The 21,707-nt window shown below is 38.7% G+C and overlaps 1 protein-coding gene across 1 annotated transcript; it reads left to right on the top strand.

Annotated features, from left to right (window-relative positions):
* Window positions 1-18,118: 18,118 nt before the first annotated feature.
* LOC145944786 (uncharacterized) lies at window positions 18,119-21,412 on the top strand. The gene has a single exon (XM_083053338.1). The coding sequence runs from the start codon at window positions 18,119-18,121 to the stop codon at window positions 21,410-21,412; it is 3,294 nt and encodes a 1,097-aa protein (XP_082909464.1).
* The last annotated feature ends 295 nt before the right edge of the window (window positions 21,413-21,707 follow it).

Raw genomic sequence — 21,707 nt, 5'->3', positions numbered from 1 at the left:
AAGCAGTGGTATCAACGCAGAGTACTGGTGTTCGCTGAGCTATTCAATTTGTATCAAAAATGATAAGTTCCTGTACCGTTCGTGAATAAAAGTATAATTTACGTCACAATGTTTTACATTTTCAGTAAATCCGGGAGGAGAGAGTAAAGGGAGGGTAAAAGTAAATACTCAGATTTAGGAAAGAAACAATTTTATGTAATATTGTTAATATAATTTTTGTCTATTTTACAAAATTAAGATTTGCGGTTTAGCAAAATTATACGGACAATTTCATTAAAGCGAAAGTATTTCTACAAATACAATGTTAAAGTATACACCTAAAAACGTTAAGTTATTTATTTGCAATTGTACACTACGTTCAATTTCCTGATAATTACCTTTGATGGTAAGTTTTATAATTTCATAATCTATGTAAGACGTGGAAAGTTTTAATTCTATTTCGGTGATTAAATATTTCACAGTTTCATTAACAGTGTCGACTATAGAAACTAACTGCGATAAATGCGCATCTACACATTTAAAAATTTTTTCCAGTCCGAGAAAAGTAGCTTTCTGCATCATAATTGCTACACTGTACGTTTTTCGTTTCTTCAACACAGGCTGCGACTCTTCTATTCCGTCATTCTCCGCAGAATGTTTGGCGTTTTCCTTGTACGTTAGCAGTATTGCCCTTGCTCCATAAGCGCTGGTAAAGTTGATAGAAATATTGTTGATAGTAATGAAATTTGGTCTTGTTTTTTGATTTTCACACAAGTACAGTCTCATTTCCTCCATATTGTCTTGAAATTGACGCCAAGTATCGGTATCGAAGCAAATTCCGTCAGCACAATTTCCGATTAATTTAACAATCGGAACAAAACATCCCTCGCTCACCGATTGTAATCCCACATAAATCTTCTTAGTGTAGGAAGAATTAAGTCCATACGTTGTTGATAGCAATAAATATTGATGTTCGTTTCTGCATCGTTGTTGCCAATGACGCCGCTGTCGTTGTTAATATTCTTGTTAATACTGGACACAGTTTCCGTGGAATCAATTACTTTCTTCGAAGCTGCCATTGTTATCACTTTTCGTGTAAAATTCAGCGGAGAATAGTCACAACAGCACGTCGAAATAGGGAATTTTCGATAAGTTTTTAACACAGCCGAAGCTAGGACTTTGAGAGAACGTCGACGACAGAATGAAATCCTAAGCTCCGTGCGCTCTTCTATTGCTGCGGATTTCAGAAAGGAGGGAGAAAAATTTATTTACAAAACTAAATAACAGAAAAATTATAATTTTTTATGTTTAAATTTATACGTTAAGGAGTGTAAGTGTGAGTGAGAGTGTGTATGCATGAAAGAGAGTGAAAAAGGTTCTAGAATCTTCAAGCAATTAAATTTGTTGCATGAAAAGAAATTTTTCTAACATTGCATCAAAAGTAGTAATTTATAAAAATTTGTCAAGGGTAATAAATATTTATACAAAGAAATAAGATAATAGGTTTGGTAGATGTTAAATCAGAATCGCCAGTAATATAAAAACAAATTAATGGACACCTTATCTCTCGACCAAACTGGCAGTATATTTATTAAGAAAATCACAACGTTTCGACCTCTATATTTGGTCCTTATCAAGTGATCTGTACAGCAAGATTTTATATCATTAATGAGGGATTAACAAATGAAATAATTAATTTGCACTTACATAGTTTCTTAAAGTTATACACTTATGTCAAAATTGATACGCGTCATGCTAGACAGACAGTTTATTGCCGACTAAACGACCTTTATTATTTTGTCATAGATATTATTAAGATTCTCAATGTCCTTATGTGAATTTATTGTGTTGTCATTTTTCTTTATATAAAACATCTCAGCTATCTCTCTTTTTCTTATATGTTTTTCGTTATGTAAAATGTTTGGGGTAGACCAATCGAAATCATGGTTAAAATCAATCCTATGCTTACTAACCACTGAAAGATTACTGTTGTGAAGTTTTATATTATTTGAATGTTCTTTGATTCGCGTGCATAATTGCCTTTTTGTCTGTCCTATGTATGACGCGCTGCAATCCTTACAGTTTATTTTATAGACTATTCCTGTTTTTTCCTGTAAAGATAGGATATCCTTCCCAAGTTTTATTACATGGTTTAATTTCTTAGGAATGTAATGTACAATGTTAAGACCGATCGTTTTGAAATTCTGATAGATATTATTTAGGCCTTTTACGAAAGGGAGCGATATAGTATTAGTAATTTCGCTTTTCTCCTGATTGTTACTAACGTTATTTGTTACGCGATTTTCCAAGGTATGCAGTCTTTTGTGAACAAACCGATTTATGAATTGTTCGGGAAAGCAATTGTTTGTCAATATTCGTTTAACAATTTCAATATTATCATGAAATTTTTTATCTGCTAGTAAAATTGCATGATCGACTAAATTAAAGATCGTATTCATTTTATACTTGAGAGGATGATTTGAGTAGAAATTTATGTATCTATCTGAGCTAGTAGGCTTTCGGTACCAATTAGTAACCAAACCTCCGTTCGATCTAATAACCGTTGTGTTAAGAAAATTCAGACAACCATTAGAACATAACGAAAAACATATAAGAAAAAGAGAGATAGCTGAGATGTTTTATATAAAGAAAAATGACAACACAATAAATTCACATAAGGACATTGAGAATCTTAATAATATCTATGACAAAATAATAAAGGTCGTTTAGTCGGCAATAAACTGTCTGTCTAGCATGACGCGTATCAATTTTGACATAAGTGTATAACTTTAAGAAACTATGTAAGTGCAAATTAATTATTTCATTTGTTAATCCCTCATTAATGATATAAAATCTTGCTGTACAGATCACTTGATAAGGACCAAATATAGAGGTCGAAACGTTGTGATTTTCTTAATAAATATACTGCCAGTTTGGTCGAGAGATAAGGTGTCCATTAATTTGTTTTTATATTACTGGCGATTCTGATTTAACATCTACCAAACCTATTGTTTTACGCTCCTGGACCTAATTATGGAGCTCACATCAGAGGAAGGCTACTTCCACTCAATTTCGAGGATTTACGGCAATGACTACACATTATTGATGAAAACATGGATCAACAACCGTAAAAAAATCATAACTGCGAACTTACAATTAACATTCTTATTGCGCTGTAGAACCTATGATGTTTTACCACCACATATAAGTAAACTTAATATTAATGTCAAATTTCAAAGTAAAAATATTCAAAGGAAAATGCATAAAATAACTAACGATTACCGACACAGACTGCTGAAACTTGAAATCAAAGACGTAAACTTTAACTTGTCCTTCCTTCGATCTAATAACCAAAAAATAGAAAACAGACTTTTAACAAATCTACCACATGACTTAGTTTATAGCTTTTTTGACCATAATAAACATAAACTTTCTAAACATTTCACACTATCAAAAAATAGATTAAATAAAAAATTCATCTCGCTAACTACGAAACATAATGTCAATATGAATCCTTTATCTAACATAGACAACTCAAAATGGATAATTAACTTAAGTAATAAAACCATCCCCATGGAAGTTACTACTATCTTGAGCCTAGGAGACAAATTCGGGCTGCCCATAAATTCAAACAACAAAAATGACCGTATGCTAATCTCACTTGATATTATAAAGAATGTAGAGGTCAATCTGACTAAGTTTCCTAAAGAATTAATTGAAACAACTAGAATATCAATCGCTGAATCTCTGGAAAAATTTTTATGTGTTAATAAGCATATTAGTCATATCGATAGGTTTGTCATTGAAGGAATTTCAACTTGTAATAAGTTTCTTCGGGAAAATAACGACATCTTAGTAACAAAAGCCGACAAAGGACAATGCACGGTGATCTTGAACAAAAAAGACTACGTAGAAAAAATGGAATGTTTACTAAATGATATGACAACGTACAGGAAACTAAACAGAAATCCCGTAAAACAGCTCACTAACAAACTCAATTCTCTATTAAAATCCTGGCGCGATAACGGATTAATCGACGAACGCACTTATAGACAATTAAATACTACTAACGGCAATTTACCGCGATGTTATGGACTGCCAAAAATCCATAAAGAGGGTTTCCCATTACGCATTATTGTTTCAGCGATTGGAAGTCCTATCTATAATGTCGCGAAATATATTCATAACATTTTACATAAATCAAATTTACAAGCTACCTCACATATTAAAGACGGATGGTCTTTTGCCACTAAAATTAAAGATAAAAATATAACAAACGACGAAATACTTTTGTCATTGGATGTCACGGCTCTCTATACTAATATTCCTAAAGAATTGGCTCTAAACACCATTGAGAAACGTTGGAATAAAATTTCTCCTAACACAGATTTTAGTCTTACACAATTTTCCTATGCTGTCGAGTTCATTTTAAACTCAACAAGTTTCGCATTCAATGGAAGTTTCTACGAACAGATTTTTGGCAGTCCAATGGGTTCCCCCCTTTCGCCTATTCTGGCGGATTTAGTAATGGACGATCTCGAGACCTTTTGCTTGTCAAAACTAAGTTTTAACATTCAAACTTATTTTAGGTACGTGGATGACATTTTCACGATCGTTCCAAAAAATAATGTCCAGGAAATCTTGAAGGTCTTCAATGATTATCATGTGCGGTTAGGGTTTACATATGAATTGGAATCTAATGGTTGTCTGAATTTTCTTAACACAACGGTTATTAGATCGAACGGAGGTTTGGTTACTAATTGGTACCGAAAGCCTACTAGCTCAGATAGATACATAAATTTCTACTCAAATCATCCTCTCAAGTATAAAATGAATACGATCTTTAATTTAGTCGATCATGCAATTTTACTAGCAGATAAAAAATTTCACCATGATAATATTGAAATTGTTAAACGAATATTGACAAACAATTGCTTTCCCGAACAATTCATAAATCGGTTTGTTCACAAAAGACTGCATACCTTGGAAAATCGCGTAACAAATAACGTTAGTAACAATCAGGAGAAAAGCGAAATTACTAATACTATATCGCTCCCTTTCGTAAAAGGCCTAAATAATATCTATCAGAATTTCAAAACGATCGGTCTTAACATTGTACATTACATTCCTAAGAAATTAAACCATGTAATAAAACTTGGGAAGGATATCCTATCTTTACAGGAAAAAACAGGAATAGTCTATAAAATAAACTGTAAGGATTGCAGCGCGTCATACATAGGACAGACAAAAAGGCAATTATGCACGCGAATCAAAGAACATTCAAATAATATAAAACTTCACAACAGTAATCTTTCAGTGGTTAGTAAGCATAGGATTGATTTTAACCATGATTTCGATTGGTCTACCCCAAACATTTTACATAACGAAAAACATATAAGAAAAAGAGAGATAGCTGAGATGTTTTATATAAAGAAAAATGACAACACAATAAATTCACATAAGGACATTGAGAATCTTAATAATATCTATGACAAAATAATAAAGGTCGTTTAGTCGGCAATAAACTGTCTGTCTAGCATGACGCGTATCAATTTTGACATAAGTGTATAACTTTAAGAAACTATGTAAGTGCAAATTAATTATTTCATTTGTTAATCCCTCATTAATGATATAAAATCTTGCTGTACAGATCACTTGATAAGGACCAAATATAGAGGTCGAAACGTTGTGATTTTCTTAATAAATATACTGCCAGTTTGGTCGAGAGATAAGGTGTCCATTAATTTGAAATAAGATAAGTTTAAAGCTGTAATTACGACAATATTGAATTGTAAAAATATAAAAGTAATTTTTGTATAAGTGAATTTATTTGTTAAATTTACTTTTTTATGACTTTTAAAATTTTTCTTTGAAAATAAAAGAAACCCCTGGAGCAAAAAATTTATAAAAATTTAGTATCATGGGTAATAAATATTTGTACAAAGAAATAAGACAACGTTAAAGCTGACGTTACGACAATATTGAAATGTAAAAAATAAAAGTAATTTTTGTATATGAGAAATATAATATTGAGCAGTTATTTACGTTGTCTCGGATTTAGGAAATATTTTTAATAGAGATACTAACAAAGTTTTTCAAATAACAATTATTTTAAAAAGAAATAAACCAATAACAATAACAATAAACGCAAAAAAGAAACCAATATATAAAAAATTAAACAATTTACAAAAAATTAACGGGAATTGTTGACGCAGTGATAGTGTAAGAGGGAAAGTGTGAAATTGTGTGTTTCTAATTTTCAATTTCAAAATAATATTGAACAGTAATAAATTTTAAAGGATAAAAGTAGATAATATTGAACAATTTATCCTGTCATAAATCTTCAACTAGAAAATATTTTCAATAGTACAACAAATAAAAAGTTTCTAAAAGAAATGAGATACGCAGGAATGAACAAATATTGAGGAACATTGACCTTTTTCCTCTAAAATATATGTTATACAGATGGAAAAATAATTTGTTAACGAAAATTTCTCTCTATTTCGTGGAGTAGGGAAAGAGTATAAATTCTACGAAGCGAAAGAGAAAATGTTTTTCTGAGTTCGTCGTCGTGTTGAGCAACTTGTTTTTGACACGTTGTGACTCGTTTCAATTTTGGCAAAAATCAAAGTTAATTTTTGCTCTAAGTGTAAAAATGTCGCGGATTAAAGCTACAGTGGCAAAGTGTGTGAATTTAACAGCAAATTTGATACCTTGGTTTAACAGCGAGCAATATTTATCCGAATTGTCGGATGAGTCAGCGGAGACAAATTACGCGATTTTTCAGCGTTTCGCGTGGGTTAGTACAAATACTGTACTAGCAATTTTATATAGATTGGGACATTTTAACGGAGATGAAAGATTATTACGTTTCGCGGGTGAAGTGATGGCAATGCGCGAAGCATTTAATCACGAGGAAGAAGATGTAGGAGGACATATTAGCTTCTTGCTATTGAATTATCGAAGATGTTTAGCAGGTAATTGAAATGTGTTTTTTAAAAAATACAATAAAACTACTCTCAAAACTTGTTAATTTTTCTAAATTTTCAAATCAATAATTTGTAGATAACAATATCCCCGCGAATGTTGCGCGTATAGTCCCTGCAATGGGCCGAAGACGTCGGGCAGAAGAAGAGCTCGAGGCACCACCTGCACGTAAGTTTGTATAAATACAATATTAATTTTTAAAAAATTTTACAATTTCTTTACCAAGATAACATGATAAATTTTAGGGAGAGTACGATTAAACGAAAATACACGTGAGTCGATTCCGGTTATTACGCTATCATCAGGTAAGCTTCAATTTTAAGAAAATAACGCAAAAAGTAAAAATGTAAAAATTTTACGAAATATATATAATTATATAATTTTTAGATAGCGATATTGATGATGACGATAACAACGCAAGTATAATCACCGTGAGCACAGCCGATCCTGAAATATTTTCACCCAGTAAATTAATATTTTAAAATAAATTTAAACGTTTCACATGAGGAAGTAAAATGTAAAAATTTATAAAAATATTAATATCTTCTTTATGATTTTATTAGCTTTCCCAATGATTGGTGGGCTTATAAATAGAATACAGGAAGAAGAAGAAGAAGAAGAGCAGGAAGAAGAAGAGCGGGAAGAAGAAGAGCGGGAAGAAGAAGTGCGCGAAGAAGAAGTGCGCGAAGAAGAAGTGCGCGAAGAAGAAGTGCGCGAAGAAGAAGTGCGCGAAGAAGAAGTGCGCGAAGAAGAAGTGCGCGAAGAAGAAGTGCGCGAAGAAGAAGTGCGCGAAGAAGAAGTGCGCGAAGAAGAAGTGCGCGAAGAAGAAGTGCGCGAAGAAGAAGTGCGCGAAGAAGAAGTGCGCGAAGAAGAAGTGCGCGAAGAAGAAGTGCGCGAAGAAGAAGTGCGCGAAGAAGAAGTGCGCGAAGAAGAAGTGCGCGAAGAAGAAGTGCGCGAAGAAGAAGTGCGCGAAGAAGAAGTGCGCGAAGAAGAAGTGCGCGAAGAAGAAGTGCGCGAAGAAGAAGTGCGCGAAGAAGAAGTGCGCGAAGAAGAAGTGCGCGAAGAAGAAGTGCGCGAAGAAGAAGTGCGCGAAGAAGAAGTGCGCGAAGAAGAAGTGCGCGAAGAAGAAGTGCGCGAAGAAGAAGTGCGCGAAGAAGAAGTGCGCGAAGAAGAAGTGCGCGAAGAAGAAGAGCGGGAAGAAGAAGTGCGCGAAGAAGAAGTGCGCGAAGAAGAAGTGCGCGAAGAAGAAGTGCGCGAAGAAGAAGTGCGCGAAGAAGAAGTGCGCGAAGAAGAAGTGCGCGAAGAAGAAGAAAAACATCACGTTACGTTAAATAATGATGACGACTACAGGGTGTATGTAATGAATGAAGGTAACAATATTATCTTAGTTCTCGTAATTTTATGCGTGAATTTAATATTTTTAATTTTTTAATTTTAAATTTTTAAATAAATGTAAATTGCTTTTGTTAGAAATCCGTTACACACCTTACTTTTCTCCGGAATGCTAGAAACGAGTTGAAAATTAAAAGGTGAGGAATACTCGCGAGTAATACTAGACGTAGCAGATGTCTTATTAAATTTGAGCATAAAAATAAGAATAATATAAAATATAAATTTCATTTTTAATTTAATTTTTTTTTTTTTTTTTCGTTTCACCAGTGCAGAGTGGTGGCAGTCGAACATCTCATGTACAAGTGTCGCAGTTTCCTGATAACGAGGAAAACGATGAGAGAGAGGAGAACGAGGAGGAAGCCGACGTGGAAAACCGTCTTAACACCACGTCGGAGACTGAAGAAGCTGAAGAAGAGATGGAGAATCGACTCGTCAACACATCGGAGACTCAAAAAGGCGAAGAAGAGCAACTGGAGAATCAACAACAACAACAGGTCGGAGATTTCCATTATATAAATTTATTGTCGGAGAATACGCGACGTTTTAGAAATTTTGGCGTAATCGGAAAAGAAGCGAGTTTTGCGATACGTCCGTTATCTGAAGACGATGATATATATCGAGCGCTAGAAATCGCGTTCCGCGAAATTCACGCGTACGCTATACAAACGTGCGAATCTGCCCATTACATAGGAATATCGTTCGATTCATCGAATTTGAAGTATGGTCCTGCGGGTTTATCGTTTCGTCCGGTGCGTGACGAGCGAGGATATGTGGCGACTCGTACGTTCGGTAGCGCAGAGTGCAGGGGGACTCGATATCGCGCAACAATTCAATATACGCGTTTTTAATGTTACGGTTTCTTCGGGTCGCGGACGTGTAAAATTAACGCACGAAGATGTCGCGAAGCGCTCAATATTAACAATAAAAAATTCCGATAATTTGTGTTTCCCTCGTTCCATCGTGACAGCGCGTATTTACTGCGAACGTGATAATTTATGCACTGATGAATTTCATGAAAAATGGAATGCGGTAAGATATCCACATTTCTCGTTACAAAGAGAACTAGCGAAAGAATTAACCAAAAATGCTGGTGTCGAGATATCGGAAGAGGGATGCGGAATTCGAGAAATTGAGCGTTTTCAACGATATCTGATTAATGATAATATAGCGATCGTCGTATATAATTTTGCTACTTTCGGACGCGGAGAAAAACCGATGTACGACGGAACCGAAATACTCGCTTCTCTCGGACGCGAATCTTCCTTCCGATTAAATATTATGCATTATGAGCGTTTGAGACATTATAATCCTATTTTAAATTTAAAAGCCGCCTCTGGTTGCAATAATTATTGTGTAACATGTAATATAAAATATTGGAATAGAAACAATCACCGCTGCTCACATAAATGTCCGCAATGTTTCGCAATGCCCGCGTGTACTCAGTCCGACGTAGAAATTAAAAAGTGCGCCGCATGTAATCGAACGTTTTTCGGAGTGACGTGCTTTGAGCGTCATCGTAAAGAAAAATCGTATGATACTAAATCGAGTATTTGTAGTGTTATACGATTTTACGCTGAGTGTGGATGTATTGTTAAATTAAATTCGAAACACGAATGCGGTACTTCTTATTGTAAATTATGCCGTACCCAACAGCCTCGAAATCATTTATGTTATATGTTATCTCTTCGCCGAGTCAATATTACCTCTTCTGTTTCTTCCTCGTCATCGTCATCGTTGCAGTCGACGTCGACGATGGGAAAGGAGACAACGGAGGAAATAATTAACACGGAGGAAGAAGCAGCGAACGAATTAGATAGCGAGGAATTTGAGAATGTACGTGTAAACGAACACGAAAAGGGACGCGTTGCGTTCGTGTTTTACGATTTCGAGACGAGACAAGACGAAACAGTCGAAGGCACGACAAGTGTAAAGAAACACGTTCCGACATTATGCGTCGCTCAACAAATTTGCGAATCATGTGCGGGAGAAAATAATATGTCCACGCGTGTCGTTGGTGCGGTATGCGAGAGTTCGTTTTTCAACATGATCCGGTGAAACAATTTGTCGATTTTGCAACACGACCGACAAAATGTTTCAAGCGGATCATTTGTATTGCTCATAATGCGAAAGCATTCGATGCGCAATTTATTTTAGAACACATTGTAGTAAAGCGTAACGGATTAGAACCTAAAGTAATTTTAAACGGGACAAAAATAGTAGTTTTAACTGTAGGACATACGAAATTTATCGATAGTGTTAATTATATGCCAATGCGATTATCCGAGTTACCAAAGGCTTTCGGGCTGAAGGATACAGCTGATAAAGGCATTTTTCCGCATTTATTTAACACTATTGAAAATCAATCGTACATCGGACCGTTATCCGACACAAGTTATTATTCGCCGGAGATAATGAAAACGGAAGAGCGTGAGCGTTTTTTCTCGTATAACGAGATAAAAGAAAAAAAATTCGTGTTCGATTTTCAACGAGAAATTATACGTTATTGTCGTACAGATGTCGATATTCTTCGACGGGCGTGCTTAGCATTTCGGAAAATTTTCTTAGATCGCGGTAATGTGTGTCCGTTTGAGGAATGCACGACTATTGCCTCGACGTGCATGACAGTTTTTCGAAAAAACTTCTTGCGCGAAAAGGAAATAGGCGTTATTCCTCACGGAGGCTATAGAAAAGCGAGTAATTATTCACGTAAAGCGCTGCAATGGCTGGTTTGGATGGAACGCGAACTCGGACGTCATATAATTCACGCGGGACGTGCACGCGAATATTGCACGCTCGATGGCACGCCCATCGATGGATATTACGAAACGCATGTTGCAGAGAAGACACAGCGTCACGTGTTACAATTTCATGGCCGTTTTTGGCATGGATGTCCCTCTTGCTTTCCGCTGAATCGCGATAGAAAACTCTCGTCGGTAATAGAACGTGGAGATACATTAGTTTCACGATATGAACGAACTCTCGCTATTTCATGGCGACTTAGACAACGCGGCTACACTGTGGTGGAAAAATGGGAGTGCACGTTCGATAGGGAAATGCGCGACAATCGTGAAATGTATAAATATCTCGAGAATCATCCACTAATAGAAGCTTCGCCACTCGATCGTCGTGAATCCTTCTTCGGAGGTCAAACGGGCAATATCGCGACTCGGTACGAGGTTACGGGTACAGAGAAAATACGTTACGTAGACGTATGTTCTTTGTATCCTTATGTATTAAAGACGGGTGCTTTTCCAATTGGGCATCCAGACATTTATGTAGGCGAAGAATGTTCTGTTTTAATCGGGAAACCACCGAATTATAATTTTGACAAGGTCGAAGGTCTCGTACGTTGTAGAGTACTCCCACCACGTAATTTGTTTCATCCAGTACTCCCATATCGTGTGCGCGGAAAATTATTGTTCGCATTATGTCGAAGTTGCTGCGAAACATTTACACAAACAGATTGCACTCACAAACTGACTAGCGAACGTGAATTTGAAGGAACGTGGGTGTCACGTGAATTACGTAAGGCAATCGAAAAAGGTTATCTTGTGTCAGCAGTAAGCGAAATCTGGCAATATAAAGTTAATCAATTTGACCCCACAACACGACAGGGTAGATTATTCACAGAGTATATTAATACTTTCCTACAACTCAAACAAGAAGCCACTGGATGGCCACGCGAATGTGAAGAAAGCGACGACGCTAAAGAACGATACTTACGTGAATATGAAAAGACCGAAGGTATCGTTCTTGATAAGCGAAACATCGCGCGGAATCCAGGGTTGCGTTCGGTTGCGAAATTGTGTTTAAATTCTTTTTGGGGTAAATTTGGGAAGCGGTCTAATTTACCTACTACCGAAGTTGTCAGAACACAACAACGTCTTGTGACATTGTTGACTAGTGCTGAACACGAAATAACCGATATATTGCCTACAAACGATGATGTAATATATGTTTCGTGGCAAATGCGACAAGAAGCAATCGTACCTTCTCCGTTAACTAATGTTGTGATTGCAGCATACACAACGGCACAAGCGCGTTTAAAATTATATAGTTATTTAGAAAAATTAGATAGACGGGTTCTTTATTATGATACAGATTCTTGCATTTATATTAGCAGCGGTGATCCAAATGAGTACGAACCGCGTACGGGAAATTTTCTTGGTGACATGACGGACGAACTAGAATCTTATGGACAGGGAAGTTATATCGAAGCATTCGTGTCTGGTGGACCAAAATTTTACTCTTACGTTGTTTGTACATCAGAAGACCGTACTCATGAAGTATGTAAAGTTAAGGGTATAACCCTTAATCACGAAACTGCAAAGTGTATAAATTTTATTAGTATTAAAAATTTATTATTAGCATCAGAGAGATTGCAACCAAACGAAGACAAAGAAAATGAAGAAGAAACAGCTGAAACTTCGATAAACCTACGTTTTAATGCAATTCGTCGCACTGCGTTTCACGAAGTTATAACACGATGCGAAACGAAAGTTTGTAGCCCCGTATTGTTAAAACGTAGATTTATCAATAGTCGTTGTTCACTACCATACGGTTATACCGCGGAATTAATTTTTCTTTTTTTTCTGGTCTCTCGATCATCTCAATTAAAACGAATTCACGTATTCTCCGACACGATAGAAAATAGTTTTTTGTAAAACATTCTTAATATAAATATAAATAAAATTTGTTTAAGAAAACAAAACCTTGTAAAAAAATTTTGTAATATTAAATGTATAATAAAATATTATAGTAATAATTAATTGTTATTAGCAAAATGTGTGTAACAACGTGAATAATAAATGTAAAATATTTTGTAAAATATAAGAATTTTAAATAACTATTTTACTTTCCTCTCTTACTATTCAACGTCCACAGATTTCGCTTTAAAAGAATTTCTTTCTTTTAGCCAAATTATTTGTAATAATCGACTTATGTAAAAAATTAATTTGAATAAATGTGAACTTTTTTCTCATTAAAATTATTTAGTATTTTCTTCCCATCATTTCCCTTTTTCTTTTTTTTTTTACTGCGAAACACTCACGTTTTCTCTAAAAATTAAAGTTACATCATAATCAGTGCGATAATGTCTTTTCTTTATTCGTCTCAGTCGTCCTAATGTTCGACTTTTCTCTCATTGTCACTAACATTAATATTGTTACCTGGCACGCGAGCGGGGCCCGTCTCCCTAAACTTTAACCTGTGGTGGGACCGTGGTCGGGACCTCCGCTGGGTTAATGACCTGAGACGAGACGGCACCCCCCGCTGGGTTAATGACCTGTGACGAGACGGCCCCCCGCTGGTTTAGTACCGTCACCGGCGCCAGAGGGTGAGTGGTGGGGGTTTGTTTTGACGCACCATAGTGCATTACTTACTACTGTCGGAAGAGGGATGCGGGATCCACGAAATCGAGGGCTTCCAACAATATCTCGCCGCTGACAATATCGCGATCGTTGTATATAATTTTAGCACTTTTGGTCGCGGTGAGAAACCGTTGTACGACGATACAGCGATACTCGCTTCTCTTGGACGCGAATCCTCTCGGCGATTAAATATTATGTATTACGAGAATTCACGTCATTACAATCCTATATTAAATTTAAAAGCCGCCGTCGGTTCTCGTAATTATTGCGTAGCGTGCAATGTAGGTTTTCGAAACAATAGAGGTAACGGTCACCGATGTTCGAATAAATGTCCACGTTGTTTTGCCGTACCGTCGTGCGATCATTCTGATACGCAAATCGTAAAATGCGACGTGTGCAATCGGTCGTTTTATGGTTCATCGTGTTTCGAACGTCATCGTAGTCAGAAATCATATAACGGTAGATCACCCGCAAGTATTTGCAGCATGATACGTTTTTGCGATAAATGTGGGAAAATAATTAAAGTGAATGCACAGCATGAATGCGGCGTTTCTTACTGCAGATTATGTCGTTCATCGCAACCTCAAAATCATTTATGCTATATGCAACCTCTTCGTGTCGACGTTAATTACACTGTCGGACCATCGGCATCGACATCGCTGCCGGCGATAGATGCGACGATGACGATTAACGTCGAGGAGGAAGAAGAAGACTTAATTGATAACGGGGGGGGGGGGGCGAACTAATCTGCATATGAACGTAGAAAAGAACGCGTCGCATTCGTGTTTTACGAATTTGAAATTTCGCGGCAGGACGAGACGATCGAAGGCACGATGTACGTAAAAAACACGTTCCGACACTTTGCATCGCGCAACAAATTTGCGAAACTTGCGCGCAAAACAACGATAGCCGTGTCGCTGGTGTGGTGTGCGTAGAGTTCGTATTTCGTCATGATCCGGTGAAACAATTCGTAGATTTCGCAACGCAAAGGACGAAATGTTTCAAGAAAATCATATGCATAGCACATAATGCGAAAGCGTTCGACGCGCAATTTATTCTACAACATATAGTTGAAAATCGGAATAACCTGGAACCGAAAATAATTTTGAACGGCACGAAAATTATGGTATTAACGATAGAACATACGAAATTCATCGACAGTGTTAATTATATGCCGATGCGATTATCCGAGTTACCGAAGGCTTTCGGGCTGAAGAATACGTCGGATAAAGGAATTTTTCCACATTTATTTAATACTGTCGAAAATCAATCGTATGTCGGACCATTACCCGCCGTGCATTATTATTCACCTGAAAATATGAAGACAGAAATACGCGAACGCTTTCTTGCATGGCACACCGAAATGATGCAAAAGAAAGTCATATTCGATTTTCAACGCGAGATTGTGCGTTATTGCCGTACCGACGCGACGTTGATATTCTTCGACGAGCGTGTATAGCATTTAGAAAAATTTTCATCGACCGCGGTAATGTATGTCCATTTGAAGAATGCACGACTATTGCCTCGACGTGTATGACGGTTTTTCGTAAAAACTTTTTGCGCGAAGATGAAATAGGAGTTATTCCTCGCGATGGATATAGGAAAACGAATAATCATTCACGTAAAGCTCTGCAATGGTTAATATGGATGGAGCGTGAACTAGACCATCCGATAAACCACGCGGGGCGTGGGCAAGAATATCGCACGATTGATGGAACGCTCGTCGACGGATATTATGAAACGTCGGTGGAGGCGACGACACAGCGCTACGTTCTACAGTTCCACGGCTGTTTTTGGCACGGGTGTATGACTTGCTTCCCGATAAATCGTGATAAGTCTCTTTCGTCGGCTACGGAACGTGGTGACACGATCGACTCGCGATACGAACGAACTCTCGCAATCACGTGGCGACTTCGACAACGGGGGGATACTTAGTGACGGAAAAGTGGGAGTGTGCCTTCGATCGAGAAATGAGGGATAATCGCGAAATGCGTGAATTTCTCGAGAGTCATCTGATGGTGGAAACAGCACCGCTCGATCCTCGTGACGCATTTTTCGGTGGACGTACGGGAAATATTGCGACCCTTTACAAAGTCACGCGGGTGCTGAAAAAATACCCCAATAAACACTCACTGGTATAAATATAGTATAATATACGTATCAATGGTTTAGGATTGGTATATAAACGATTTTTATACCGTATAATAGAATACGTTAAAATATTGTAATAAATATATATTTTTTAAACGTTTCTAATAAACATTTATCAATCTAAATGTCGTATGATATACGTATATCCAGCATATACTTTAATTGATATAAATATTACAAATAATAAATGTCATTTCTATATTATTATATTAATATATATATATACATATATATATACACTTAATATATTGATTTATTATATTTACGTTTTCGAATGATCGTATAATTGCAATATATATATTACAAATTTGATACCAATATAATCAAACGTTTCCAAGCCGTATATACTTATTACTAATTTTTAACGTATATATATATATATATACTATATAATAATATACGTTAAAAATTAATAATAAGTATATACATCTTGGAAACGTTTGATTATATTGGTATAAAATTTGTGATATATACACTGCGATTATACGATCGTATAATTACAGTATATATATATTTATATCAAATTTTATACCAATATAATCAAACGTTTCCAAGCCGTATATACTTATTACTAATTTTTAACGTATATTATATATATATATATGCTGTTACGTCCTGGCCTGCACGAAGGAAAGGCCGCTCGAAGGTCGTAACAGCATTTTCCCGAAATCGGAGTGATTTCGGGTCGAACGGACTGTCTGGCCCTTTTGTAGGTCAACGACTGGATAGTCGCTTTTACCTGGCTTATCTCAGCGGTCCGTTCGTCGGTCCTTTTCGGTAAGGGAATTAAATCCCTTTTACGCGGGATAGGACCTTGTGCGATCTCGGGGGATATAGGAAGGAACACAGGGGTTTAAATAAGACTTTAAATTCGCGTAATGTAAATAATTATCATTTATTCAAAAAATAAAATCTTAATAATATTCGGAGAATTAGACATTTGAATTTGTGGACATGTATAAACAATTATATATGAGTGTGTGTGTAACGTTGATATGAAATTCGACTCGTCAGTGAGGTCGATGACCTCGGGACGGAAAAGAGAAGAAGGAGGAGCGGTTTCGTTTAGGACCTGACGATAGAAAGCGCTCTCGGAACTCCTGCGAATCGTGCAGGTCGTAGTGATGTGCTATGAGGCGATTGAAGATTCGCGTTGGCTTTTGATCGTCCCGTTTCAATCGGAGAGCGCGTTTCAATGCTCGACGGGCAGCGATTTCCACCACGGATTATTAGGTTTAGTCGCGATTCCGGGGATTTATTCACTTCCGTGATCGTAGAAGAATGAGAGTACTCACTGTTGGCTGTATATTATTTGGTGAGCGGGCTGGCAGCTATAGGTTGATCCTCAGGATCGATGGTTCCTTCGAGTGGGCGAAGGTGTAGGTTGACTAGTAGCTGGTTGTTGAGTCCCGATGGTCACAATATATGCTTAATGCGAGAATCCAGTATGAAGTGCGTAACTGCCACGACGTAGGCGGAATTAATGAGAGCGTTCTTGGAAGATTCGCTGCTTTTATACTATTCATCTGCCCTTCTTATAGGGCAAAGGGGGTCTTCTTTTCTTGTGACTCATAGTCATACGTTCGGTGTTTAATCCCTTTTGCGCAACGTATTGCTCTCTTGTATGAAGGGTTCTTTCCTAATTCTGATTTTTGGTCCGCTGGTAGCGTGTGTCGATCGTGATATTTCAACATTACCTATGACTTATTGATCAAAGTGTAGGTTTCGTAATCTCACCGGTCGAGTTGTTTCACAATCACTGTCTTTCTCCGTTTAATTCTTATAACTAATTTCGGTCTTATAATTAATATGTTCGCGGAACGCGAATCTGCGTAAATCGGGGAGGAGAAAAGAATCGTGCAGTCCACAGGACGTAACAATACTATATAATAAGGCAGTGCCTTCAGACCCATGCATCTCTTCTGCAATACGTTCCGGAAGAAAAACGAGATGCGTTAGACTATTTCGCGAAGCAGCGTTTCGAGACCCACGAAGACATCTACAACGATACACTGGATTACATGGCGGAGTGCCTCGAGGACATAGAGCCGGTCGTCAAGCAACCTGCATCTCCCGATCACCTGCATCGTCAGATCGGCTCATCTGCAACATTCTCCCTGTCGCATCTATCGCCCATCAGCATCCCGCCGTTTGCCGGCAAGTAATACGAGTGGGAAAGTTTCCGCGACCGCTTCAAATCTCTTATTATCGAAAATAAAGACTTGTCAGCGTTTGCTCGGATGCATCTTTTATCGTCAAGCCTTACAGGTCGCGCGTTGGAATCGATTCAGAATATTCCCGTTACCGCTGATAACTTCGACATTGCGTGGAAAACAATAACATCGCGATATGAAAACCAGCGTCGATTAATCGAAGTGCATGTTTCTGCATTGTACAATCTACCGAGCGTTTCGCGCGACTCTGCGTTTGAGTTAAATGAGCTTCGAGATAAAGCGAATCGCGCGATTGCCTCGCTCAAAAATTTAAAAAGAACCGCGGAAGAAATACTTAGCGACATCCTCGTTTACAGCGTATCGCAAAAATTAGATAACTCGACACGGAAAGCGTGGAAATTGAAAGGAGGCGACGATACGACAATACCAACTTATGACGATCTCGATCGATTTATCGCGTCGCGCGCTCGCGCTCTCGAAGAGTTCGCGCTTCCTAATGCAAACAAACAAACACGCACACAAAAGGTCACCAGCGCTAGCGCTTCAACTTCAGCTACTGTATCGTGTTCATTATGTAAAGCATCTCACTATCTTAATAAATGTCCACAATTTATAAAGAAAAATCCGAATCAACGGCTAGAGATTGTGAAGACAGCTAAACGCTGCCTAAATTGTTTAAGTTTAAAGCACGCAGTAAACTCGTGCCCCAGTAAATATTCTTGTCGGACATGTCAAAAACGACATCACTCGATGCTGCATCTTGATTCGGCTTTGTCTCCAAGTGTCGCCGCCGTTTCCACACCGATTACAACACACGCGGAAACGACGGAAACAAATTCTGTAACAGCATTATTTTCGACTTCAAACGTCACGTCTCGACCTCCGATTTTACTCGCGACGGCCCGCATTACCGTAAGCTCACAAAATGGGCGCGCCGCAGTCGGGAGAGCGCTCCTGGATCAAGGGTCAGAGATCACGTTTATCTCAGAAAAGTTAAGTCAAACTTTAAAATTGCGCCGCGTCCGCACGCCTATCTCGATTGCCGCTGTCGGATGCGTCGATGCCGGCACTTGTCGTTACGCCGCTAATATTCGAATTTCGCCGTATAATCAACCACACCCGGTTTTAACTACCAGAGCCTCGATTTTAAAGTCACTCACCAAATATTCTCCGCCGCCAGTAGCCTCTCAGATCAACTGGAGTCATTTAAGCGATCTCGCGCTCGCAGATCCCGAACCTCTAAACGATGACCCCATTGATCTAATAATCGGCGCGGACCTTTATGGCGAGCTAATTCTCGACGGCGTAAGAAAAGGGAAGAATGGACAACCAATCGCGCAAAAGACAATTTTCGGGTGGATTCTCTCGGGCCCTACCTCGACCCCTTCTGCATCGCGTAAAACCGTCACAGTTCAACATTGTTCGAACTCGTCTCTCGAGCTAGAATTACGAAAATTCTGGGAGATCGAGGAGATCCCTCGACAAACTTTATTAAGTCCGGAGGAGCAGCAATGCGAAGAGCACTTTCGCACGACACATTCACGCTGCTCTGACGGACGTTACGTCGTTCGCCTTCCGTTTAAGCGCGGCCCGCCCATTGAAATCAGTGAATCTTACTCTACTGCCGAGAAATTGCTAAAAAATTTACATCGTCGATTCAACGCGAAACCCGAATTAAAGCTTGACTACACAGAGTTTCTTAACGACTTCGAAAGACTCGGACACATGCAGAAAGTCGATAACGCCGCGCTATCCTCCACACAATGCGTCTATCTGCCTCATCATCCGGTGATTCGAGACAGCAGCCTTACCACGCAGTTAAGAGTCGTGTTTAACGCTTCGAGTCGCACTTCTAACGCAACGACGCTGAACGACCACTTACTTATCGGTCCAAAATTACAAACGGATCTAGCTGCGGTAATCCTACGGTGGCGTCAATTTCGGTACGTCTATTCGGCCTACATCGCAAAAATGTATCGACAAATACTTGTCGATCCCCGCGATATCGATTATCAGAGAATTTTGTGGAGTGCGCGTGATACGGAAGTTGCACAAGCGTATCAACTTTTAACCGTGACATATGGGACGGCTTCGGCTCCGTTTTTAGCTTTGTGCGTTTTAAGACAGCTAATCCAAGATGAGGGAGAATCGTTTCCCCTGGCCGCTGTAGTTTTACAAGACCATATTTACGTCGACGATGTTCTATTCGGTGCTGACGACGTTCCCCTTCTGCGTCAAATTCGAAATCAATTATGCACTTTGTTACAACAAGGTCAATTCAATTTAAGAAAGTGGTCGAGCAATACCCCAAAACTTTTAAACGATATCGACATCGAAAATCACGGGCTAGCATGTAGTAAATCGTTGCAAACAGACGAGCAAGTAAAGATTCTCGGTATTAATTGGAGACCATCATTGGACGTCTTTCAGTTTCTCGTATCGTTTCCCACCGATATTTCAAAAACGAAGCGATCGATCTTGTCTACCGTTGCGAAAATGTTCGATCCGCTGGGTTGGAGCACCCCCGTCACTGTCGTTGCCAAAATTTTCTTGCAACAACTGTGGCAACTCAAATTAGAATGGGACGATCCACTTCCGCTTCCATTAGTCGAAAAGTGGGCAGAAATTCAGGGATCATTAACCGAGCTCAATAATTTGCAGCTCAATCGCTGGATACAACGCGGCGCGGACACCGCGCATTGCGAACTTCATGGATTTTCCGACGCGTCAATCGCGACCTACGCGGCAGCGATTTATATAAGAATCACGCCTTTAGCGGGACCCGTCACGTCGATGTTATTAGTTAACAAATCCAAGGTCGCGCCAGTTAAGACATTGAGTGTTCCGCGACTAGAGCTTGCTGCTGCCGTTTTACTCGCAAGACTAATGGAATTCGTGCGTACATCACTTCATATGACAACCGTACCGTGTACCTGTTGGACAGATGCGACTGTCGTTCTCGCATGGGTGAGCCAATATCCAACGAAGTGGAAAACATTTGTCGCGAATCGCGTGTCTGAAATTCAATCTCGAATTCCATTTGCCCAATGGCGACATGTCTCTACGGCCGAAAATCCCGCCGATTGTGCCTCGCGAGGCATTTCCGGAGAGCGGCTCGCGTCATATGACCTTTGGTGGCAAGGACCACCATGGCTGCTTCTTCCGGCTTCTGAATGGCCCTCGCTATCCGATACTTTGAAGATCGATACGAGTCTCGAACAAAATGCTCGCGCAGCTATTCATCTTACAACACCTAAAGAACCGTGGGATCTCGCTATGCGATATTCGTCGTGGCCTAAACTCATAAGAGTCACGGCTTACGTTATAAGATACGCATCCCTTCTCCGCAATCGCATCTAACGGCGCGAGACACCAGCCGAATCCGCCTTTGCTTTGTCAGCTGATGAGTACAGGACGGCTCGAGATTTTTGGCTTCAACGAATACAAGAGGAAACATTTCCTCTTGAAAAAGACGCGCTTCTTAAAAAAAACCCGACTCCGTCAAAAGGCGCCTTGTTATCCTTAAATCCATTCCTCGGCGAGGATCAATTAATTCGCGTTGGCGGGCGGTTATCAAACGCGCCGCTGCTCCGTCCGGTTAAGCATCCGATCATTTTAGCGGCACACCCATTAGTAAAGCTAATCATTCAACACG

The sequence above is a fragment of the Prenolepis imparis genome, unplaced genomic scaffold (assembly GCF_030444845.1).
Source record: "Prenolepis imparis isolate NDT839.2.m4 unplaced genomic scaffold, iyPreImpa1.0 SCAF_13, whole genome shotgun sequence".
In the NCBI taxonomy this organism is placed as follows: Eukaryota; Metazoa; Arthropoda; class Insecta; order Hymenoptera; family Formicidae; genus Prenolepis; species Prenolepis imparis.
Note: the sequence above shows the minus strand (reverse complement) of the source record. Positions and strands in the feature narration are given on the sequence as shown.

Bases quoted from the DNA above. Each gene is read 5' to 3' on its own strand.
- LOC145944786 (XM_083053338.1), top strand. From the start codon at position 18,119: ATGCATCTTTTATCGTCAAGCCTTACAGGTCGCGCGTTGGAATCGATT.